This window comes from Rhododendron vialii, chromosome 8a (genome assembly GCF_030253575.1).
Source record: "Rhododendron vialii isolate Sample 1 chromosome 8a, ASM3025357v1".
Lineage (NCBI taxonomy): Eukaryota > Viridiplantae > Streptophyta > Magnoliopsida > Ericales > Ericaceae > Rhododendron > Rhododendron vialii.
Genome location: NC_080564.1, coordinates 22,450,924 through 22,477,297, shown reverse-complemented (window position 1 = coordinate 22,477,297; position 26,374 = coordinate 22,450,924). Strand labels below are relative to the sequence as shown.

Sequence of the window (26,374 nt, the reverse complement as noted above, 5' to 3'; positions counted from 1 at the left end):
ATGGGCTACAGAAGGCTGTAGCCCAGGTGGTCTAAAAAAAAAAAAAAAATTATATGTAAAAACACAGCTCATACAATGCCTAACTCATTTAGCCCAACCCATTTTTTACAGCCTAGCCTAATTGCTGAGATAAAAACACACAACGCATTACATTTTGTCACTCTCTCATCAATTGTAATCCCCGTTCTGTCATCTATTACACCTAGACAAATGCCCTGAAGGCCTGAAGCAACGATTTCAACAGCGATGCTCGAAGGGTTTGATTGGCGACTGGACTGATACTCCGAACCGGACGAACTCGAAAGCATGTGAAAACTAATTTGCTCAACAAAATGGAGGATGATTTTCTAGTGGATTCTGTAATTATGTACATCGAAAGAGATCTTGTCCTAGACATCTACTCATATTTGATAATAGATGATTTCTATTTTGTGAAACATTTTAGGGTACAACTTCGATAGTGTACGTTTTTTTTGTACTTCTCTTTTATTTATTTTTGAACATTTACGTATTTATATATAAGTTTGCCTCTTTTTGGTTTATATATATGTAATTTGGGTTAGCCCAAGATAGATTTTATTCTTGGTTCCGCCCTTGGATGGATCTGTGGAGTTTTGAGCAAAACAAAAACTGGGAATGAAAGTGAAGGTAGTACTGTAGCTGGGAATGGGAATGGGAATGGGAAGGGAAGACCTGCTACCCTAATCTTTTTCTATTCCTCTTCAATGTTGTTGGACTAATATTTTTTCAATGTTAGAAAAAAGGTAGAACACATACTAAAGCAGGACATCCATCCAAAAATTAACCAAACAATATTTTATGTCTACCTTTCATTTCGTAAACCAAGAAATAGACGTATCGCTCAAAAACACATTCTAAAGCTGTGTTGTTATTACGTGTGGATTCGCATGTGAAGAACAAGGGACCAACCATAGTTGCTGCAATCTCAACACACTGGAACATTTAAACAATGGCAGATCTCTTTTCAAAAAGTTCACCAATAGGGGAAAAAAAAATCTTTAGTTCACTTTTTGGAACTTTTACTCGTAATTCTTTAAATTAAATTTCATATGTCAAAACAAATAATTAATGCAAAAAAGTTGACATGAATGTAAGAAAACATTTGAAAAAATGATTTAAAGTACTGACAATAAGATTAAATCCTTCAGTTACATAGCCTAGCATGTTTATGCTTATTTGAACATGTTTATGGTTTTTCTTATTAGAACATCTTATAGTTGCACCAGAACATCTTATAGTTGCACCAAAATAAAATTATTTAACATGTGCAAAAATATTATATAGTACTATATTAGGTGTAAATGTTGTTTTATTCGATATGTACACTTGTTAACTTATCTGATGATAACCCGACACGAATCTTGATATATATAATATACGGGGCGGTTCTGGAGACCCCTAAAAAAACCTTTAAAAAAAAACCCAAATCTTAATCTCATAGTTCCCAATCAAATTTTGATGATCCAAGCCGCTCAATATGTTTAGAACGTGATTTTAAGGATGCCCGCAAAAAATTGGCAAAATAAAATAACCGGGAAGGGCTTGATTTAAGCAGTTTTTTATTGAACCGTTCAATAAAGTTCAATAAAAAACTGTTCTGATGAAGCCCTTTCTAGTCATTTTTTTGCTGATTTATCACGAGTACCCTTAAAATCACGTTCTGATTACATTGAGTGGCTTGGATCATCAAAATTCGATCGGAAACTTTTGGGAATTTTTTTAGGGGTTCTGGAACCGCCCCGATATAACATCCTGCTTAATTTGACAACCTTGCAAGCAACATACACCGCATGAATCGAATTTGATTTTCCATTTACTATGTTAAACGGCCGATTGCAAGATGCAGATGTCTAATCCAAAATCAACACGCGAAAGAAGTTTGTTTTCCAGTGCTTTTCAATGCGAGTGTGACAGAAACTTGATGAGCAAATAATCTGTTAGAAAAATCAGTAAGCACATCCATTCACTAGATAAAAGGAAATTTTATTCTTACGTACTCCACCAAAACAAAGCAGCAGAATGTTTGGATAGAGCAACTGTTCATAACTTCACATTAATGGAAGCCTTGAATGGAAAAAACAGCTTCTCAGTTTAACAATGGAAGCCTCTACACTGGTAATGACACTCAAATAGGAACATATAATACATGTTTGGTTGCTTGGAAAATCTGCGCAACGTAACCTAACAATCAGGAAGAAAACCTACATGTACAAAGGTGGTTCCTCATCTGGGTAGGCTTGTACACAAAGACTAAAATCCCCCAAACATGAACAAAGGAAATCCACAAGGCAAAAAATGAATAAATCTAATTGGAGGGGAAAAAAATTATAAGAATGCTATTGAAGAATCGTACTAGCTTTTCTTGAGCCTCTTTAGGGCTTGATCTGACTCCTCCTCACTGCTTGCAGCCCTTGAACGTGCCACCACATCCTGAAACAAGAAATTTTGCATAAATGACATAATTCTACACAGTGATGATATCACGACGCTTAAATTTATACTTCGGAACACCCGGGGAAGAAAGGAAGTCAAAGTACCTTAGCTGTGGATGTTGAGGCTGGCAGTCTACCATTTGCTCTCTTTCCAAGATCAATTTGCACTGAGATGCTGGCCCGTGACAAATCTATTCCAGAACTCTGAAGTGCTTGTGTTAGAGTATTTAGCAACCTGTTCAAAATCTTTAAATTATCAGAGCACAATTAATAAGAAGGTTTTCGGACAAAAAGAAAGAAAGTAAAGCTATAATCACACTACAACAACTTTCAGTAACAAAATTAAAAACGAACTGCTTATACCGGACGGGTCATTTTTCTGCATATCCAAAGAAGATAGAATTAATTGCTTAAACCACTGGCACCTTAGAGCATACACCAAATGGAGAAAGTTTGAAGATTATGTACAGAGAACAATATTAAATAAGTCATCTTCCTTCTCTCCTCTCTCTTGTAATGTTTTATTGTTATCAATGAAACATTACTTTCTTTGCTGATCAAACAAACAAATAAATGAGTCATCGACTAATGATGCGCTGGAGTCCTAAATCTCCAACAAGTTCTTTAAAAGTGCGCCTTCTGACAATAGCTTCAAATATTTTCTAAGTAGAACTTGGACCATGAGGGAAATTACATCCCCAGGGTTTGTCTCCAGGGATTTCTGATAGCTTTATGAAGGGATAGAGGTTTACTGGGAAATAAGTAAGATAAATTTAGCTTCTTCACCTCATTATATGCCAATATCTTCCTTTCTCTTCATAAATCACTCCACAAACCCATGATAGAAACACAGCCTAAGTGATTGACATTGTGGAGAAACTCTACTTCTACACTTTATTAAACAATACAAGTTCAGCAATTGCCCACCGTAGCATTTGCCAACATGAATAATACAAAAGTTTTGCGGGTAAAAAAACAGCAGGTTGAATTTCTATTGCTGGTTAAGTTGCCAGAGACACTAAATCCAAGTTACATAGAAGCAAGCATCCTCGAGCCAAAGAATTAATCAGCTTTTGTCAACTGGTAATGAATTTCAAAATATAAGCAGTGTGAACTACGACACAGAGATGAATTCAATATGCAATTCTTAGATAACCGTACACTAACTATATGAATGCTCACGTTCAACAATTAACAAAGAAATCAACTCACAAGTCCACATACCCACAGTTTAAGTTGTGTAAAGACAACCATTGTTAGCCTGACAACATGCAAAAATTGAATGAATTTAGGTCAACATGAACACTCACCCTTGAGAGTATACACTTGAGATGCAAATTTTACCACTTTCAATAGTCAACTCCTGTTCCTTTAGCTTATTACTTGCAACAGTATTATCAGTTGCATGTGATCTGCTCTGCAAGAATGGAGACTGAGGTTGAGACATTACATTATCCATACCGGATGTCACTCCAGCTGGAATTGGAACCATTAGACTGCTACTTCCTGTAGGAGTGAGCATATTTGGCTGCAGGGGCAGAGAAAGAGGTACTGCTTTATTTGTTAATACAGTGCGGAGATCAATTTCTTTCAAGGTCGTAACAGTGCTCAAGTCAGATTCTATGCCATTGTGTCCATTCTGGGGATTAGTAGGTGAGACGACGATGTTATCCTCATCAAACTTTGCAGCAAACATTAACTTTGGACCAGAACCACTATTTGTAGCTTGAGATTGATCAACAAAACCGTCTACAGAACTCTGATTGTTTTTCTGCTTCAACAAACAGCAAAGAGCCATTAATTAGGTATAAGACCAAGCATTTTTCTTATTACAACACAACATGCAGTTAACATTCAAAGAAATTTGTGCTCCTCTGGGCATTATTATCATATATGTGGAACACATAAATTGAAGCCTCATTTTTCTCGAGTACATCTAATCCCATAAACAAACATGTGCACTATTGAATTTAACTAAGCTTTTATCTTAAGAGGCTAGGCTACACGAAGAAACTATTTACCACTCTTAAGGCCGCACTCATGAAATCATATGACAGACTAGTCATAATTCACCTCAGTTGAGAGCATGGCCACTTACAAGGAACTATTTCAGCAGTAATTTGAAGCACATTGGGTGAAGTTAGGTTTTTTTTTATTGATTTTGAGCGACAAAATACAAGATTATGGCGTCAACAAGTACTGAGGCCAAAGGAAATACGGGGCGAACTGCAAAACCAAGTTCAGGATTTACCCATGGCATCAACTTTGGTGGTTCTTGATTCCATCCCTGGTATGACCCCTCATACTTGTCCACTTTCTCTTGCAAAAATTGAATGTACTCGATAACCTGCATACGGATTCGGATTTTCCCTCAATAAATATTTGATTTTTTAGGTTTTTGTCAGTAGAGTAGAAGAACAGGACAAATAATATCTGAAGATAAGGCATCCATGTACCTCTAGCAAAAACGATGCTTTATCTCTCTTTTGGTCACTATGAGGGATGAGGTCTCTCAACATCTGAAACCTGCAGGATGATATTAGACAATCTTGAGGCATTTAAACTAGCCAACCTATTGCAATAACATACAAAAGACATTTAAACTAGTACAACTAATACCAAATGCCCCTTTATGTCTTAACTCTTGGACAATTTCATCTATAGGCAAAAAGAGTGATAGCATTTTTGTATGAGCATATCGTAGGCAGAAGGGACTATAATTAAACTCAACTACGAACCAAAATGGGAAGGGAAACTGTAAAAGATGACTTAAGATCCTGATGATATCATACAGAGATAATACTCAAATAGCTTAAGAAAACTTTGGCATTGGGAAAAGGCTTCAACATGCCTGTCATTGATTTTGCTTCTCCTACGCTGCTCAGTTGCCGAGTGTTTTGATCTTGGGGTGTTAGGCTTCTGATTGTTGCTCTTCCCACCCTCACCTGCCAGTTTTACAGACAAATCATCTGGAAAAACTAGTCAATATTTAGTTCCTGCGGTACTAAAACAGAGATGTAGAGAAGCAGTAGCATGCGGTACTGAAACAGAGAAGTAGAGAAGCAATAGCACGCGGTACTATAACAGAGAAGTAGAGAAGCACTAGCAAAAAGAAATAGTAGAGAGATATATACTTTTGGGGTACAGGGATGGCTCTTTCTTGAGCACAAACTCTTCCTCGTCGTCGTCGTCATCATCTTGGGAAACCTTAGCAGATTTTAGTATATCCATGAAAGTTTGATTCTTCTGAGATGAAGGTGGCCTATAAAATGCAAAGAAAACCCAAACAATAGTCGATAGTCGATCAGTTTACAATCGTTTCAATTGAAGGCTTGATATCAAAAAGGGTTAAGAGGAGAGAGAAGGCAACTAACTGAGAGGAAGAGAGTGAGCTGAAAGTGGTGGTGGCATTGCGATGGTTGGTGGCAATGTGGTTGGAAGAAGATTGTGACGGCCGCTGCCCCGACGTCGCCCATTGTCCTCCTCCTCCTCCGCCGCCTCCTAGTGCGCCTCGTCTAATATTTACCCTTGCCTCTGCCATACACGGGTCAGGTGGAAAAGCATTCAGTTGGATGTTAGAGGTTATTTTGGGCCTTGGGTTGAATGAAATACTTTGTAAAATGGGGCTACCAATCCCAAAGTTGGTCTGTTCAGCTGGTGATCTTGCTCAATCAATATCGTCATCACCGATGTAAAGTAGTTCCCTTGCTTTATCCATCACAACAAACGAGTATGGTCCTATTTTCATCATCTTTCTTGACCTTTCTTCTTGCCAACAACTCTCTTCATTTTCTTGTCAAGTAAGTGTGCCCTTAAAAGAAAATTGTAATTGCTTGGGAAATTCTAAAGAATAAATAGTTTTTTGCCATGAGGAAGTCCTTTTTGTTTCTGCATTTGAAATGTTGGTGTATTGTTCTTTTATAAAATCCTAGATGTTCAACTCAAGTGGTTTTGGCTAAAAAGGTAAAATTGACCTTTTGGCTTGTCTTTATTCAGAAATTTTTTCGCATTTGTTAGTTTTTGGTCAAAATTTTGTGGATTTGATGCAAGCCGAAACCTGCAAGGTTGGGATAGTCCCGGGATGCCACCCACCGGAGGCAACGGAAGTCACTCGACGTTGCTAATCACAGAAGACACTCACACGACCAAGTCACATACTTGATTGTCGGTGAAATCACTCACTCTCAAGCAAGAAATACTTGCACAATATTTTCATAAACTCAAACTCCCCTTCTCATTTCATTAGATTACCTATTTATAGGTATTAAAAATATGACTCTTCAAGACTCCTAATAAAACCTACAGAATTCTCAACTAGATCTTCACATACCTAGACCACTATTAAAACAACAAAAACACAACTTACTAGATAGTCAAAACACATATTTTTAGACCAGAAATTAAAAGACATTGACTAGAAACTAAAAGACACATTGAACTAATTAAGATAACCCTTTGTTTTTCCGATTATCATTAATTTGGTCCTGCATCAGGATTATTAATTCGTCTCAATGAGAGAAATTGAAAAAGTAAAAAAATTTGATCGAAACTCATTATTTTTTTAAAAAAGACAAAATAAGTCAAAAAGATAAAGTTTCATGCAAAACTAACAAATGCGATTTTTTTTTTATACCAAAAAGTCAATTTTACTTTTTTTAGCCAAAACCACCCGTAGCCTTCTAGAATTTTGTTTCTATCATACATGAAAGCACTACTCTTAAATTAGCAGGAAGATCTTGCAGTTTAAAACTTTTGATTTATTGCCAGCTATAATATCCTTGTGAAATCATTGTTCAAACAATTCAGGTAAAGATTGTGCTATAAGAAAGAATAAGAAACGTTACGTGCGTTTTTAACGCCTTCTATTATATTACCAAGAATACAAAAAAATTATATATTCAGGCGAACCCTCAAGAAAATGTCTTTGAAAATAACCTACTTTTCAGGATTTAATAATCCAATTTATTTATCACAAAAGAAAACAAATTTATTTTTTGATTGGCAAAGACACAAAATTAAAAATATACAAAACAAAGTACATGCTTAAGATAACAAATTGAAGGTAAAAGAGGAAGGAAAACAAGATTATTTCTAGTCTCAATAAATCATAAGAATACTCCTGCCTTGCATCATTCGTACATGTTTTCTGTTTATATTTTTCAAGAAAACATAATATTCATATTTTCACAAACTGTTTCTGAAAGCAGCTTCTAAACTTTTTAATTTATTGTGAATAACCTTCTAAGGATGGTAGGGAATACAAAGTTGCTTTGATAACAAGAAAACCACCTTTTATTTATTTATGTTTATTTTTTTGCTCAGCGAAAGTTAGTATTGTTAATAGTTAGATTTCAGAAAAAAAAAATTATTCCCACAAAGATGAAAGCAATTACTATCTGTGAATTTACTCCTTTTTTTGGTTCCAAAACCACAAAACCAAAATGCATGAAAAGAAAACAATACCAACAAAATGCATAAATGGACAAGTAATAAAATGAAGATCATAGTGGGGGAGCAAACAGGATGACTGAGCTTTACCTTTTGACACCTGTTTGCTATCTCCAGAGGCAACATTCTCCTTCCCTGTCTTTCCCTTCTTCACCGCGGATTCTTCCCACAGTGTAAAACCACTTCCTGTGTTAAAAGAACTAGAGTTCGAATTCTCCTCATTACGGTCTGTACTACTTGACTGAGCCACGGTAAAAACTGCAGCGGCCCCCTCCGGCTTCAGAACTGTTTGGTTAAAGTAATTAGAAATGTGGCTTATGCTGTACGTCCCGATGCCCCCGGGGAGGAGATGCTCGCCGGAAGTAGAAGTAGGTGGAGGAGCTAGCGGTGGTGGCTTATCTAACGTCGTGATAATTTCTACTGTGCTATTTTCTTCCTTGGTAATGTTCTTCCCTAACCCCTCTAGTGGTTGTAGGAAGTCATGGGTTTTGAGGTAAGCGCCTGCTTTGAGGTGAGGATGGAGGAAAACAAAAATTACAGAAGGAAAAACAGAATTGAACTGAACAATATACTGTTTCGGTTTTAGGACTAACTAATAGTTTCTCTTTCAATGACCACTGTTCTTTACTTCAAGAACCAGCAATGATAAACTAGGCATCAACAGGTGTATTGTAGACCAAAACCATATCAAAGTACCGTGAGTTTTGTGACCAAAGCAATTGAAAAAAAAGTCAGAGCAGTTTTTCCAGAAATTGTCACTTTAAACTAGTTTTCCGATTAATTGATAACAAGATCAAACCAAAATGTCTACACGAAATGAAAAATGAAAAAACTAGTAACAACAGAAGTAAGAAATTTCATCTACCGTAAACATCTTTTGATATGAGATATAAAAGTAAAACCTAGGATTAGAAGAACTTAGAAAAGTCAAGCTAGCACCAAGAAGAAGTATTTTGAACAGAAGTTAGCGACCTAAATGACCCCAGAAAATGACATTCAAGATACACAACATAGAATTTAAACAGCCTTTGAATAATGATAATTAAATTCAGGTACTTTTCTCAAAAATAAGTGATTTTTGTTTTCTTTTGGGAACAATCAAAGTCTACCATTTGAGCTTCCAACCTTGTTACCTTTTTATGGATGTTCTAATTTGTAAAGTTTAATTCATTTAAAAGAGATATATGGGACTTTTTGGACCTTCATTTGCAACCAAAATGATTACTATAATTTTATGGCTCATAATAGCAGCAAAATGCAGTACTTTTCATAAATTATTCTCATGGATTCTGGATAATTTTTTTCTCATAAATCAAGTTTTTCTAGTGGTGAGGGTACACGATGCTTTTATCCAGACTATTCCTCCTATACTGCATCTAACACCGGGATAGAACCAATATAGCAGGCTGCAGTTTACATATGGGCCTCATCTTGGGTCAAAAATGCAATCCCAATTGTTCATTTTATTTGGATCATCAAATAGGTAATGTGTGCAAAAATTTAGATGAATAAGACATCGGTACCAACTACCAACAGAAACGAAACACATTTGTTTTAAGAGAATTTGACAGCTGGTATGAATTTGAGAATAAACTTCAAGACTGACATATTCATGTTGGTACCGATAACCAATCAACTTAATTTTTTACAAACATTTACCCAACGAGGTGAGCAAAATGAATGATCCAAATTATTTTCTTCGGCTCGGGATGGGAATGGGAACTGGTTACAACACGATCCCCTAGTCTCTTGTTGTGACTATCTTTTCTTTATGTTAACTCCTTGATTTCCTTTCAAACATTGAAACAAACAAACAAACAAAAAAAACTATTTTGATTTAAAAGGATAAAGGAATAGGAGAGAGGATTCTCTCCAGTCAATAGGGACTCGACCATTTTTTTAAGAGCATTTGTGAGCCCGTGATGAGCCCACTTCAACGGTCGATATTTTAATATTTTAGAGTTCGTTTAGCACATGAGGTGTCATAAAAAATCAAGTTGATCGGATATCTATCTACATGATTATAAAGCACATTTATCTCCGAAAAAACTAGTTACTGAAATGATATTCCATTTTTCACAACAAAAAATGAGTCACAATCATATATTCAACAATATCCGATCAACGTGAATCTTGATACAGTTTTTTTCTTAACGTACTCTTCACAAACAATGTTCTCAAAGAGTACTAGAATACGATCGGGCTGATCATCGAAGTGGCCGGAAAAGACCTATAAATGCCCTTAACCAGAGGAAGGGATTAGAATTGTAGTAATGGATACCAAAGGAAAATAAAGAAAAACAAAAATTGTGATGGGCAATGTGACGTAACACCAGTAGGCGGTAGACCTGGTGTCTGGTCTGTAGGGAATCCACGCTTGAAACTTAATGAGGCAGAAAGCAACAAAGACGGAGGACCTGCCCCCACCAACACAGATCAGGAGAGACATTTTGCACTTAAAACCATATATCACGGATCACGTGCCTCTACTATTTAGTTAACATACAGTAATTTTTTAGGGACACGCAGTAAAAAAGTAGGAGTAATTTTTTTTTGTAAATTTCTTAATTTCGGAGGGATGGCTGCTTTTGACCACATCAAAGAAGGAAGTATTCAATTTCCGCCTAAACTGACCAGATACCTTTAACTGCCATAGAAAACATTTTAATTTTATTTTTAATTTTATTTATTTTTTGCTTTTGGGAGATCTGCATACCATGCACCTCCCCCGTAGGCCCGACGAGTGGCGATGACGGCGAGGATGTTTATTGTGTTTATTCGTATCTCATAATAGTAACTCCGTTCTGGGACCCACCCTCTAACTACCAAATACTCCAATCTGACGGACGGTGATAAAAAGCCCCAACCTCTCACCCTTTTTAGATTAGGCAAATGCGGGCCTGCCTACATCGCAGTTATGGCCCACCCTAAAACACATAGCCCAGTTCCATATAATTGAATTGGGGTCACGGGTATAGCTTATGTTGAAATACCCACCACACTCGTATCGACAGACAAAACAACACCATAAACTGTAGTATTAAATAACGTCGCTTGGATGGTTGGATATAGATATTTCCCACCCCACGTGAACCAAAAGTTTTCTTTCCTTTTTGCATTTGTGCTATTCTTAGTTCTGCTGTCCTTTTTCCACTTCTCTACCATGAAATTTTATTCCGGTAACCAAGTGCCCGGACTAGTTTAAGTATTACTCGACTAAGACTAATTCCAAAGTCTGCTGGCGGGGGGCCATGAATTCAACAAGACTTTCCACCGATCTAGATTTTTGATGCAGTGATTAGTTAATAAAAATAAAAGAAAGATGGACGATAAAAGAATTTCATTGATTTTCCACAAATCCACCGAAGTTATGAAATATTTCAACCACTTCTTCACACATTGAAAATTTTAACTTCAGTACGTCACATTTATTAACGTAATAGGGGACGTTAATAAATGAACCAATCAACTAACTATTTTTTGGGGAAAAAATTGTGACGTTAAGTGTCACCAATTAACTGTTTTTTGGATAATTGTAGATCTCTAGCTCAAGCAACCAAAAAAAAAGTCGAGAAGTCCGAAGCCGAAAACTCCCTAGTCGTATTTAAACTCCTGTTTAATAGTATCTTTCCTACACATAAGGAAAAAAAAAAAAAGGTCGAATTTACAGAAACAGCACTTTATTAAAAAAAAAAAGAGAAGAAGAAGCCCAAAGACTCGTTAATAACAACACATGCACACACAAACAGCAACAAATTGAGGACTCCAGTTTTCGTTCTTCATTAAAAATTGAATAGAAAGCATATGTTTTAATTACCTTGAGAAGTAGGCCTTGGATCTTGTTGGACTGGTGAATACAGCGAAAGAAAGTCATGCGTCGATTTCCTTCCTGCAAATGAAAACATAACTGCTAACAATCAATTTGGACCAACACAGCTCAAATAAAGCATAATTCGATTATCAAAATGCGTGTTTTTTTTTTTCATAACTCAGGTGTCCCGATCAGCTTTTGCGCACCTTCGCTAATTTTGGAGACCAATCCACAGCCGCTAGCGGGTCCCAATTAACATGTGTATACACTTGAATTTACTTATTCTCTACCGTTTGTAATTTACCTTCGGCTCCGAAGGGACGGGGTTGACGAAGCTCCATCAACAGCACGCTATTTCCCACGCAATTGTTTTACGATATTTCGAATCAGATCCAGCGTCCGAATTTTCCAGATAAGCAACTGTTTCGAGTTTCCGAATTCTGCTCGCAATTTGAAAACTCGAAGGGGAATTGGAACGTTCGCTCTTCAGATCCGTGGCATGTAGAATGAAAGACAGAGCATCTCAGACAAGTTCTCCACCCTGAGGATCGGAGGCGCATTCACTTCCTCCAGAAAATTGAGAGAGAGAGAGGTCTGTATGTGTTCGATTTAAGATTTTGGGCTGGTGGTGATTCCGATCGCATAGAAATTGAGGCGTGCAAATATATATTCGCGACAATTACAAACTAAACCCTAGATTTTAGTTTTGTCAGGTATCACTCCACATGCTTGTAGTTTTTGCAGTTCAAATCCAAGGACTCTTTATTTAACGACAATGTCAACCCTTCATATATCCCACTACTTAAATTCTCTAAAGACATTAACCGGGCGTGGTCTATCAAACACTTTGGATTGTTGTCAATTTGGATTTAGGGTTATTACATAATTAAAATCAAACCACTTTTGCTATTAAATGCAAACTTCACTTGCAAACCACTGCTACATTCTTCTTGCCTTTCCAACCATGTTGTTTTTCCTTTTCCAATTGTGGCACCTTGATAAAACAACTTACTCATTCTGTCTTAATTTGTTTGTCCTCTTTTTTACTTTGTCATGTTCAAAAGTATCCATCCATTTTAAAAAATAAAAGAACAAATTTCTATGAGTTTTCTCTTTTACCCTTTTCTCAAGAATTGAAACAAGTCCAATCTGAATAGAAGCGCCTTTTTGGGAAAGTTCAAACCTTTAACGTGTAATGTTGTGTAAGTTGGATTTCTCAAAATGGACAAACAAATAGAGATGAATATATGGAGTATCACATATGATCGATAAAACCGTTAAACCTAATTAAAATGGTGGCTTGGTAATCAGATAATGGTTGCTAAATGGATTGTGGATCAGTCAAGCTAGTGGCGGTTGGGTGTTGTGGCTAGCTATCGCGATTCGCGAAGGTCGAATGATCATGTTTTAATCCAACGTTGATCAAAATTGTTTTGGTACACATCTCAGTTGTGAAAAAAATAGATTGATACTCCTATGTGGGATCAAAACTCATTTATTTCATGTCAATTAAAATATAATGACCAGTTGTTGATTAGCATTCAATTAACATGATTTTTGTTGTGATAAGCTTGTCGACAAGCCCTACCAATGAATAATTTAAATCTCACTTGACGAAATCCAAAACTAGATTGGTCCAATTTTTTTTAGGAGGGAGCCGATTCCATTTAATTGTGTTAAAGTCATCTAACTATAATTACCTGAAAAAATAATGGTACTGTAATTTAAGAAAGAAGGAAACCCCATTAATAAAAATGCTGTAAAACAAATGGTTAAACCAAAGGTTGACTTCACAACAGTTACCCGTTGACCCCCCCCCACCAGTGTACAATGTACGTAATCAACAGGGAGATACTACTACTTAATTAAAATGTAATTGATGATTAGGGCACAGATCCCACTAAATTATCTGTGTTAAATGTCGAAGTTTGTTTGGCGCGGATGAGAGAGAGAGAGAGAGAGAGAAAGAGCAGAGGATGTTGGTGGTAAAGGAAGAAAAGTCACGTGCTGCCTCTCCTTGTCCACCGTAGTGTTTTGAAATGTGAAATGAGGTTTTTAGCTTTACCAGGAAACGCGGGACCTCCCTAACCCAAGTTCCCCATGTGCTCTCTCCAGTACTCCAGATTCTCTCCTCCTCTCTCTCAAAATACTTAGGGATCGATGGGATGATGTATGAGTTTTGGGTGTATTATTTATAAGGGGATAAAATAGTAAAAAGTATTAGTTTAAAAAAAAGGACCTACAACGATGTGACATTTATGGAGGGGGATTAAAACGTAGATGATTTGGATGAGGTATTAGAGAGGAGAAATAAAGAAGAGTGAATAATGTAAAAAACTATCAAATGACTCTTTTACCCTTGTGCATTCCAAACTTAATTATGCATTACATTAAATATATAATTGCAAAACCTAATTAATTTAATTAGTTTTGGACAATCAAGCGATAATAAATTCGTTTACTTATAAATTAATTAATTTACTAATTATAAAAAAACTTAGAATGTTATTTAGTTTATAAAACTTTTTTCATTTATTCCAGCCATTCATTTGTTTCCATTTTCCATCCAGCCGTCCATTTTTCATTCTCTTCCAAAACACCAAACCCACTTGCACCCAGTCATTTTCCAGATCCACACCTCACGATTTCCACTGTAGACTTCCACCGTTTTCGGTGGATCAACGACCAGTCGACTTCCACCATAGATCCACCACCAGCCGATGGCAACGGTGAAGCTATAGATCCACCACAACGATGCACCCAACTCTCTCTCTCTCTCTCTCTCTCTCTCTCTCTCTCTCTCTATTTTCCATTTGTTTCAATTGAGTGTGATGATAAGGGAGGATAGAAAGGTCAAATAACAGGTACATAAGGCCGGATTAGTTATTGCAACCTCTTGGGGTGGCAATAAATTAGTACCCCTACCCCCTGTGTTAACGAAGAAGGGGGACGAAGAAATACAGGACGAATCGATCATCCAAACGGTGCAAAACCTATCCAATTAGAACCACTATACCCCGAATTACCTCATACACCCAACAAATACGACATCCGATCGATCCCTTACTGTACTAGTTATATACTCCTACTACTCTACTACCTACAATCTACGTGCACCCGGCCATAAGCATTCATGTTTGGACATATTCACATTTTACAACATCCAGAAAACTAGGTAATCACAAAGAGGGGTTAGATCAGTGGTGAAAATTCAGAACCGAAATTCTATGGACCCGAAATGTTTCTCCAAAAATGTTCTCGACGGTGGAATTAATGATTCAGATTCACTTTGATGTGTGAGACCCAAATATCCAAGTAAAATTTGAATCACTGATTACTCTTTTCGTGAATATTTTTGAAAAAAAAAAAATTTCGGAATCCCTAGTATTGATTAGACGAGGTCCAAATTTGAGTCTTTTCCTAACTTTTTATTGGACCTAAACATCTGTAGAGTTTCTCAGAACTAACGAAATTACTGACATTATTAATCTAAAAAGTAACGAGATGGAGCATAAAGGATTTGTTTTACAGGAAGGACAGAAGACAACAAGTATTTATTTAACGTATCATTTCATGCATGTATAGTGATCTATTTCTATATATACTAATCTAAAGTCGTCAATTATGAATCTCTTAATTAATAAATTAACAAAGCCAATGCGAAATAGGAGTAATAAATAATTAAGTGCGTTGTTTAGCTCCAATAATCACGGCAAAGCATTCACACCGCGGTGCGTAGCTACAACCAAACAGCTTGGCATGACAATGCATCAGACTAATTAATTAAACTTTACACAAATAAAGTCACAAGCAAGCATGGCTTTCTTTCCAGAAGTGCTATGAGCACAGCAAAATAGGAACAATGCACATACCATTTTGCTGCGCTTGCCTTGGGTCACGCAAAGATTATCCGAATCGCTAATTTTTTTTTTAAAAAAATTATGAGTCCCCGTAAAAATTAAGCTGAATTGGATATGGGTAAAGACTTTTTCAGAATTCGTAAGGCAAACCAGTCAGTTTTGCCCTACGAATTAATTCTGAAATAGCCCTTTAGCGAAATCCGAGTGATAGCTGATTTTTTACGCGGACCTATAAAAAAATATTTTTACAAAAATGAGTGGTTCGAATCATGTTTGCGGGACCAAGGAGGGCCCTGCAAAATGATCTGTGCATTATCTGTTCCTACAAATCTGTGTAAACAGACTTTTTTTTGCTTTCTTTCTCATATACTTTGTTTGATTGATAGCTAAGGTTTATGGACTAACTTATATGCACATCACTAACCTTGAGGAACCAATTTAACTGTTCACTAGCGAGAGGCTGATTTAAAACCGGTGCAAAGTCCACAAATAGATGGACCGCACACAATAGTTGATAGCACTTTCTCAGTTTTGCTTCACGTACTAGTTTTAATAATTCAATGGCTCGACATATCAAAATTTAAGCAAGTTCTTGCTAACCCTAATCTTTTTTTTTTTTTTAATCTACAAATCGATAAAACTTGTTGCCGAATTAATTACTCCATGGATGACATATCCGCGGTGTGTTTGTTATTATTATTTAAATTAATTATTGGAACATGCTGCAGTTAGGAAGAATATGTAGAAAAATAAGAGAGAAAATTATGCCCATGTCGAATCATGTGACCTACACTTTGGAATGCATGTGAACCCTAAATTAAAAAATTGCTTGCTTTACTTTGTACTCCTAGTATGCAATACAGATCAGGTGTGGCGGCTTTGACACCGTCACGTCGGAGAAATAAAATAGTTAAATCGGAGCTTTTTTGTCAGCTTTAACCTCCATTACTATATAGTACTGTATAATGATCGGTCATATAGACAATCCATATAACATTTGGAGTCCCACCTTTCTTCAATCATCATTAGGCGATCTTAATATTTTTCCTTAGCATTAGTCTAAGTGCATGTAAACTGACTCAGACATTTGATTATTATAAAATATATTGTCTGACTTTAGCAATGGCAGGACTAGAATTTTGACCCTAAAAGGGCCGGCTTAATAGACATATATTTTTTACCGGAACGTATATTTATTATATCATAAGGTTTTTGTTGTTTAATACATTACATTTGTACATTAAAATGATTCTAGCCTAATCTAATTAAAAAGTATACTAATCATTTTTTTTTCTTTAGACTACTTTAATTGTCATGTGCGTATTTGTTATATATGAAAGAAATTGAGCAATGAGAATGCAAAATAACCAATTTTTGTCATGTAAAATAACCAATTTTTTTCAAATCAAATCAAAATTGTTAAGATTATAAGTAGCTATATACGAATAATTATCAATAATATTCAAAATCAGTTATATACTAAAAAAAAATTTTAATACTCAGATGTTGGGGGAGCCGGGGCCGGCGCACCCGGACCCAACGGGCCCAACATAGCTCTGCCCCCGGGTCACTATGGGTCCACTTTTCTTCATTAAATCGTCTTTAATGAGGTGTTCTTAAATTTAAAATGATGCAGTAATTCAGAACTATTGAATTCTTTCAGAGTGACGTAGTATATGCTAGAAATAATTACACTTGTAAAGTCTGAAGTTGAACGCTTGGTTTGAGACTACTAATTTTGGGGGGATATATACCTTTTTCTCAGAATAATACCTGACCATGTTGTGTGTTTTGTGGATAATATTTAGAATTTTGAAAATTATCTCCAATCGTCAGTTTCAGATAAGCTAATTAATAAACCTTGTTTTTCTCTAAATCTCAGGTGTTCGGACTAGTATACTTAGTATTTGACTAATTTGTGGGAAACCAATCTTACAGTCCATTAGCGAGTGGCCCTTTTAAAGCCGAACAAGCTAAGAAAGCATGCTTGGTGATGGGTTTTGGATGTTGTGATAATTTTTTTTCGAAAATTACCTATTTTTAATTTTTTTTGTTTCAAAAAGATTTTCTTAACTGCTAATTAAGTTGGATTTGAATTATTCAATAGAAAACAGACCAGAAAATTTGAACACATTCCTTCTGAATTTGTGTGAAAATATTATTAAACAGATTTACGTGACAAATCGATCAAGTACTCATTACATGTACCTTAAACTAGGGGGTTGGGTTGGTGGTCAAAACCTGAGATTTAAGAGTTTGATCCCTCCTATGTTACAGGTTTGAAACTCCATATATGCTATCAATTCTTTTGGGGTCGTTCCATATTAATCTTTTGTGGTTTATTGGTTTGTCCTAACAAGAGGAATTAGAAATGTAAAAGAATATTTTTACACTTATTTTAGAAAAATCCAAGAAAAACACAAAGCAGGTCATTCTCCTTTCATACATTAACTAAAATAATGCAATTTAATGGAAATAACTATTGTTAGCAGAAGAAAAAAAATTGTATATAGCGGAGATTGGTAATGTAAAAGGTACTTGAGTTATCTTAGGGAGTAAAAGAAGGATTTGTAGTGCACTCGATTCAGCCATCCATCTCGGCACGGACGACTCAGATTTAATTTGAGTTTCTATAGATTTAAATCGTTCATTGCTAGAATTAAAATTCAAGCCGTCCGTACTGATATAGATGGCAAGATCGGCTGCATAACACGCTCTTCGGCGGGGTGCCCTACATCATCCCAAGGTCCAAGTTAAGAACCAAAAGGCTAAGGGTACTGACCCCTTAGAGCATCCACAGTGGACTAATCAAAATTGGATAATCAAAAGTTGCCACATCACCTTTTGATCATCCATAAGGTTAGCAATGTAAATGTCCACAGTGGCATAATCAACATTGAATAATCAAAACTTGCCATATCACCTTTTCAACCTGTAAAAATCTAAAAATTGTCACCATGTAAAACAATTTTTTAAAGATAGTTTTCAAACTAATAAAAACAGGTTATTAGAAATAAAAAATAATTTTTTTAAAACTTTTATTTTGAAAAAATACTTTTCCGAAAAAGTTTTTAAAAAACAGTTTTTGAAAAAAAGAGAGACAGTTTTAAAAAAAACAGTATACCTGTTTTTGCAAAAAAAAAAAACTTCATTTAAAAATGTTTTCCTTAGAAACATTGTTGAGAGAGAGAGAGAGAGAGAGAGAGAGAGAGAGAGAGAAGATTTTGGTTATTGGCCAAAATTTGACGAGTTATTAAGATGCCGTTAAGTTTGGTTATGCCATTGTAAGCACTTTTTAGAGAGCATTGCTAACTTTAGCAACCTTATGGTTTTGGTTATTCTACTGTGGATGCTCTTAGGTACTGATTAGATACCGATGGAGTGTGGGACGACCCTCTAAAATTTTAAAATGTTTTTGTGAGTGATTCAGTCAAAATCAGCTCAATTGAATATATGTACTTATTTTGCCAAATTTTCCAATTTTTTATTCAGAAGTTAGGATCCTGAATTTTGAATAAAAATTGAAATATTGGATCAAAGAATTTTACACGTTTAATTGAGTTGATTTTCTACAAGGTCACTCAAAAGAATATTTTAAAAACTTTGAACGTCTCGGATCATCAGTGTGGAACCCTTTAGTGGGCTCACACGCCATTTGTACCTAATCAGTACCCCTATGGTTGGTACATAAGTCACAAAACGCATGTGCGAGAGCGTAAAAACGTTTTTTTAAAAACCTCCAAAATAACTAAAATTTGTTGGAGTGAAAATTAAAAGCACAAGCGCAAAACAAAGATTAAGAGTGCGAACGAATGCCAATTTAAAGGATCATGTTACTAAAGTAGGTAGGCATAGTGGGGCTGGTAAAAAAAAAGTCGTATCTGAAGTTTACAGTGGGACTCCTCTGTGTGGTACGATATGGATATTGCTAACAAGCTGAAACAGCAAAAATCATGGTTTTCCCGTTTGTAGTGTGGTGACAACAGATGAAAAACCGTGGGCCACGTGAGCTTGACCCAGCAACTCACGTGCAATACAACGAAAGGACACATAGGAGACCCAGTACTTTGGACAACCCAACTGCTCCAAACTAAACAAACAAACAAACAAACCAACCGATGCCCCGCACCCGCAGTATCAAAATTCTGAATTCAGGATTTTACTCCAAACAATATTTCTAAGCACCCAAAATTATACCACGAAATTACGCCAAAAAGAAAAATTAACGGTATAAATTCACTTTGAATTTACTCAAACAATAATTCTAAGTACCCAGAAAATATATATACCCCGCAATTATCTCGAAAAGGTAAATTAACGATACAAATTCACCACTTTGATTTGGTAAATTTGCACCATTGATTTACCTTTTCGGAGTATATTTTTGGTGTACCTAGCATTGCTCGATGGTACATTTTGTTTTGTTTTGTCTTGACTAGAACAATAATTAATTAAATACTAAAAAACAATGGACCGAAAAATCAGCAGAACAAATCTTAATTAATTACCGTCCCATAGTGGGAGGACAAATGAAAGTTGGGCAAAACTTCTTATGGGATTAATTGACCAGTACCCAACGCATGAATTAATAGCGCGCGCATATTTCGAATATATATATATAGAGAGAGAGAGTCCCCTTCTCTTAAGGACCACCTTAACTTAATAAAATAAGGACCTCCCTTTCCCGATCGAATTTCGATGATCCGAGCCGCTCAATGTGTTCAGAACGTGATTTTATGGGTACCCGAGAGAAATCAGCCAAAAAAAAGAGACTGGGAAGGGCTTCATCAGAGCAGTTTTTGTTTGTTTTTTATCAAACGGTTCAAATTAAAACTGCTCGGAAGAAGCCCTTTTTGGTCTTTTTTTTTTCCGATTCCTCGCGGGTACCCTTAAAATCACGTTCTGAACACATTGAGCGGCTTGGATTATCAAAATTCGAACGGAAAATAATAGAAATGGGGATCGACCACCCAACACATGATGAATAAACCAAACGCTTCCTGAAATACCTTCTTATCACATTCCCAGTTCAAAGTGATCAAGTCAGTAAAACTTTCCCCTAGTCCCTACGACTTAAAAATTTATCTTCTTCGATATTCAAAGAATCAAATTGCTTTAGACGACCAGTCGAAATATTATTGATTAACGGTGATATTTCGACTATATGATCAGATATTTTTGGATCAGCCCTTCTTACCAAAAGAAGAAAACAAAAAAAAAAAAATACACAATTTATGTTCTATAAGGGTCAGCGAGGTGATTTTCAATGGTTAGATTAAAGAAAATGAAAACAATATATATTAATTTTCACATCACATGTTAATTACTGTAAAATCTAAAACCCTCGAAACTCAGTAACTTGAATACTGCAAGTGGAGCGATAACTCAGTAATAGACATGATGTACTCTTGTGCAATTAAGGAGTTCAAACTTCCCTAAGTACAACCGATCACTTTAGCCGCAAAAATAAAATAAAAATAAAAATACATAAAACATTACTTAAAAAACTAGAATAGATTTACGAAAACATTGATGACATCAAAAGTCTGCGTAAGTAGCAGAACTGATAGTTCTAGGTGTGTTCCACTAACAAAAATAAGTACTTATTTTTTGAATTAAAGGTAATGTATTGTTAGAGAGCGACATGTCTCGTAAAGCAAAAAATAAATACTTAAAAATAAAGAACCTTAACGAAATGGAGCCTATAATTTGATTTAATCATATCAAACCAAACCCCCATGCCTCTAATGCCTTGTTTGGAAAGAGATTTGAATATTTTTGGGTTTGGTTTTTGGGATAATAAGAGAGAAATTAGAGTAATAATTTGAGAGATATGAGTAATTAGTGGAGAGAGATATAGAGAGAAATGAGGATAATGATTGGAGGTATAGGTAATAAGTAGAAAGAGAAATAAGAGTAATAATTGAAAGCAGAGATAATAAGTGTTTTTTGAGTTAGAATTTTTTTTTGTTTCCTGAAAAGCCATCCAAACAAGGCATAAACCTCCCACACAAGGATTATTAAGTTAAAATAATAAGTGGAGAGAGAAATAAGAATAATGAATGAAAATAGAGAGATAATGAGTATTTTTTGAATTTGAATTTTTTTTTTTTCCGAAAAGCCATCCAAACAAGACATAAAACACCCACACTAGGATTATTAAGTTAAAATAAGAATTAAGATTCCCCTACATAAAGACAGCACATAGGTTCATGAACACAAGGTGTATTTGCCTTTTTTCGGTATCTATTTTGGTAATCTGCATTCATTATTGGATGTTGATTTTGGCGCTCCACTTTTATATGCAGGCGTTCCACTTTTAACGTGAAGTTATTAGTAATTTCATGTACAAAGTGGAGCGCCTGCGTACAAAAGTGGAGCACGAAAATCATTTTTCTTCAATATTATTAATTACAAAACCATTACTCCCAATTATGTTTTGGGTGCTACTGCTAGCTAGTGTTCTGGCACTCACCTAGCTTAGCCTATATTCCTTCCTATCTTCTAGATAACGAGGCAATTTCTTTTTCCTCTGGCTTGTTTTTTCCTTACAATGGCTTTAATTAAGCACATTGTATTGTATTTTTTTCATTCTCGCATGTACCTAACAATTTTTCTGCCTAGATGATGGCATATGACTGCATGACGTAAGGAAAAATCTAAATTAATAGTATCATCTTAGGCATTAAATGGCCTCAGATGGTATTAAAGAGCAAATGAAAATGTTTCAAACGATGATTAAAAGAGAAACACATAGTACAAAAGTAGGGAAAACAAAGCTTAATTAATAGTATGAATTGGTTTGTCATAGAGGAAAACAATTAAGGAATGGGCTTTTGTTTGGAATGTTCGGTTTAGGGTTTAGGATAATTTTGTTAATTTTATTACTTAAAAGAAATTTGACTCGTTGAAGATTGATCGAGAATGCTATATATAAGGTCAACTATGTTAAATGACACGAAGTGTGAACTATTATGAAACAACATACAAGTAAGAAGTGTTTGGCTAATATGACAATATTGAAATTGATGTTTGATTAAATTTTAGTACAACATAGTGCTAGAGACGAAAACCTTCGCATAATGATTGCAGTGACACTGAGAGAAAATACATTAATATGATTTGCACATGTCTTTGTAGATCGGGATACGAAGGGTGATATGATTAGGGTAATGCTAAGTTGCTAACACTGAGAGAATGAATAGACCAAAATTGATTTTAAATGTGATAGTTCGAAAGGTTTATGTTTTTGGAATATTAAAAGAACACGATATCTTTTACAGAACTCAATAAAGAAAAAAAACAGATTCAACACGTATTAGAGTAGGAATATTTAAGGCTATGCGTGAAAACAAAATTTCGACCCATTACAAAAAGAAATGGAAAAGTGACCATAGTACATATTTTTTACAATTAATATCTAAGTGAAACTTCCATGTAGCTGTAAGATGGACATTCTATTCGTATAGGTATCTGCTTAGGGATCAGTTAACTACACTTCTTTTTGCCTGTCCTTGGATATATAAATAAGTTCTGTCGTCCTATAGATTAAGGGATAACCTCATAACCCCATCAGAAACAATTAAAATAAAACTAATAAACTATATATGGGTACGTACACTGTTTGGTGTACACTAATAAATTTATCGGTATCCGACTAAGTTAATTTTTTATAAAATGTGGGCAACGTGTCTTGAAAAAAGTGGATCGATGAGCGCGTTTTTGGCAGACGAGCGCTCGATTCAGAGTCGCCACTTGGGTTTGAAGGTCCGACACTCAAGGAATCGAATTTGAAACGCTCGCTGTGTTGTTTGATTTGAAAAATGTGAAGACACCAGTCCGTCATAACCATATCTGGGTTCGGGAGCCAAGTTACGAGAGGGGAAGGATTTTAAGGCACCCCTCTCGCCCAATCCAGAGATCGGTCTCTATTTAGGCATTTACGAAAGCATTTGCGATTCTGTCTGATTAATCAATGCTTTAGCCATTTAAGGCGGGGAACAGTTTAATGGGGATTAAAATTGTAACATTTTGCAAAATGTGATGGAATAGCATGGATGCGAAAGTAGTTAGTATAGGATAAAAATAGACTCTTGTGGGAGTTTAAACAAGCAGGGAGGTCCCTGTTTTGGAGTGACGTGCGCATGCGGAAACCAACATGCATTAAACAAGTCACTGCATGCTGTTCATACATGCGCGCGCCACTACAAGACATGCGCACACCAGTGAGCTCAAACTCAAACCCACAGCTTTGTTTTTACCCTTTTCTAGGCTTTGGAAGGACCAGTGCACACCCAGAACAAACCAAGTAGTTCATATAGTAGTTGATAGGCAGATCTAAATAGTTTAAAGGCTGAAAAGCCCTACAAATTAACAAAACACCCCATAAATAGTGTGAGGACAAAACAACGGCCTAAAGCCAAGTTACCCATGCAAGGCCACTCACTGTTCTGAGATAGACTGGCGCGCGCGTAAGGCGCTACAGCGTGCCCGCATTGCGCCCTGGCGCGCGCATCTGTCATTCAATCAGTGTTTGGTTTACTTGTTTCTGGGTTTTGGAACATATCCAGAATGATCTCATGGGTACTCCACAGCAGCAGGTATGCATATTGAAATACAGCTAACAGTTTTATCAAAGAAAAACTGTAAACTGGTTATTAGCATGCTTAACAGTGGTCTATATACAAAGAAAAATATAAATTAGCAAGACACCAATCCCCACGCAGATCAGCGCGCGCGAATATGGGACCGACTCGCACTGGTTCTTGCTTCTACAGTTTTTGAAACCTTGTCAGCTTTAGGGCCATGACTGGTATTAATTACCAGCCTTGACCCTGCCAGCCCCCCTCAAGGATCAGAACAGAAAACACTAAGTATGCTATACCTAGATTGAGTTTGAAAGAGATTGAGCTTTAAGATTTGAGGCTTGATTGAGGTGTTTGAACAAGCTATGTTCTTGGAAACTTTGAATTTTTCTAACCTAGATGTGTGAGAGTTTGTAACCTTTTGAAAATTTGGAACCCAAGGTGTATGAATTTTTATAACCCTTTTGAAAACTTGAAACCCTTTGAATATATTTTTTGAACCCGTTTAATTGATGAATCATGGGGGTATATATAGGGAGGGAGGTGGTAGGTTTGATGGCAAAGAGAAGAGTTCAGCAAGTCCACGAGGTCTGGTTGAAATTGCTTGGTGGTTAAGCTTACCAACCCATAAAGGTGATAGGAACAAGTTTTGACTAGCGTGCGCAGGTTGCACTTTGAAGCACCCGTGTTGCATCCTGGCGCGCACATGTTGCGCCTTGGCGCGCGTGGGTCAACGGTCAAACTTTGACTGCTGACCACACCTAGCAGCTTAACCCGCCCACACGGGTTTGGGAGCAGCACGCGCGTGTACCACCTACTCACGCGTTGGTCAACGGTCAAGCTTTGACCATTGACCAACACCTGTCAAGTTGATTTGCGCGCATAGGCTCTCAACCAAAACGTGCCAGTAGGGTTTTTGGCTTTTGAAGTGGTTTCGGCTAGATTAGGTTCAAGAGTTTTGCAAACACTTAAAACTCAAACATTCGACATTCCCGGGGTGTTCTTAATCCGTTTCATCATTAGGGAATCAAAAACCGAAAGTAAATTAATCTGGAAGCCCAAATTGAGGTGTTTACATAAAAATTGTTAAAAAAATATTTTAAAAAAATTAAGTGGCTCTGATCATTTATATAGAACTTTGAGATAAGTCTCACAAAATACGGTGTACATTTGGTGTACACCAAATGGTGTACTCATAGCAGGGCTCAAATAAAATGAGGACAATAAATAAATTAAGGGTAATAATTTTGGTACTCCACTTTGTTATGATTATAGTAATATTTTTTTTAATGTTCTTACCATTTGTATTTTGAACACTAAAAAAATAAGTATTAAAGTGTGATAATAAAAAAAAAGTGAAGTATAAAAATCAATTACCTAAACTAAAACTAATGGTAGAGTATTGACTTTATTGATGGTGTGTCGAGTCGACACGTAACAGCTAAACCGAGGAATGCGGGAAGCATCACGTGATTAAAAATGTTCTGCCTACCACATCGCTCGCCTCCCAAATCACGTGGCCAACTCAGGCTGCAATATGGTGGACCCTCCCACCCCACTATACCCGACCCACTCCTATTTTTACTTTTTCCTTCTTTTTTTTTGCTCTTTATATAGTAGTAGTAAACTAAGGCTCGATTAAATGCGATATGAGTTTTGAATTTTATTTATAGATAGGGATAAAATAGTATATAGTATTATTTATGAAAGGTGTGCCTACATTGATATGATAGAATAGAAATAAAAAAAAGTAGTAGTTAATTTGGATGACGTATTGAAAAGGAGGACAAAATAGTACTCCACTTAGTTTGGAAGAGGAATAAGTTGTTTCGCAATTGAAATGTTGGGGGAGGGGATGAGGAGGGCCTCATCCGCCATTATTTATTAACAGTAATTGGTTGAAACTAATCCATAATAATACCCTTCGGACTCAACAGTGATTTTGGATGACTTAGTTCGGGTGTCAATTTTGTTGCCAAACCAAATCAAAAGTGTCACATCAACTCTCATCCTCCTCATTACTTCATCCCCTCCTTCATCCACCATCCAATTGGGGTCTAAAGAATAAAGATCCATTTAATTTCGAAAAAAAAGGGACCCGTTTTAATGAACGGATATGAGCATCAAATTATACTATATTACAGGATGGTGACATGATTAGTATTTTGAAAAACTTTTTATTTTAATTAACCCCATCTTTAATTTTTGATTAACAAA

The 26,374-nt window shown here is 36.0% G+C and overlaps 1 protein-coding gene across 4 annotated transcripts; it reads right to left on the bottom strand.

The window, feature by feature from the left end:
- Positions 1–1,988: 1,988 nt before the first annotated feature.
- Positions 1,989–12,349, bottom strand: LOC131336249 (transcription factor BIM1). Of its 4 annotated transcripts, none has more exons than XM_058372032.1 (11): positions 12,017–12,349; positions 11,719–11,790; positions 7,992–8,402; positions 5,828–5,987; positions 5,588–5,715; positions 5,305–5,431; positions 4,910–4,979; positions 4,705–4,800; positions 3,764–4,227; positions 2,559–2,688; positions 1,989–2,451 (listed from the first exon to the last, which is right to left on the bottom strand). In XM_058372032.1, the coding sequence occupies exons 1-11, from the start codon at positions 12,051–12,053 to the stop codon at positions 2,374–2,376; spliced, it is 1,773 nt and encodes a 590-aa protein (XP_058228015.1). In that variant the 5' UTR covers positions 12,054–12,349; the 3' UTR covers positions 1,989–2,373. The 4 variants fall into 4 exon arrangements, with proteins under 4 accessions (XP_058228015.1, XP_058228016.1, XP_058228017.1 ...); XM_058372033.1 differs by having other exon boundaries at positions 3,764–4,224; XM_058372034.1 differs by having other exon boundaries at positions 5,305–5,422; positions 12,017–12,347.
- Positions 12,350–26,374: the final 14,025 nt, after the last annotated feature.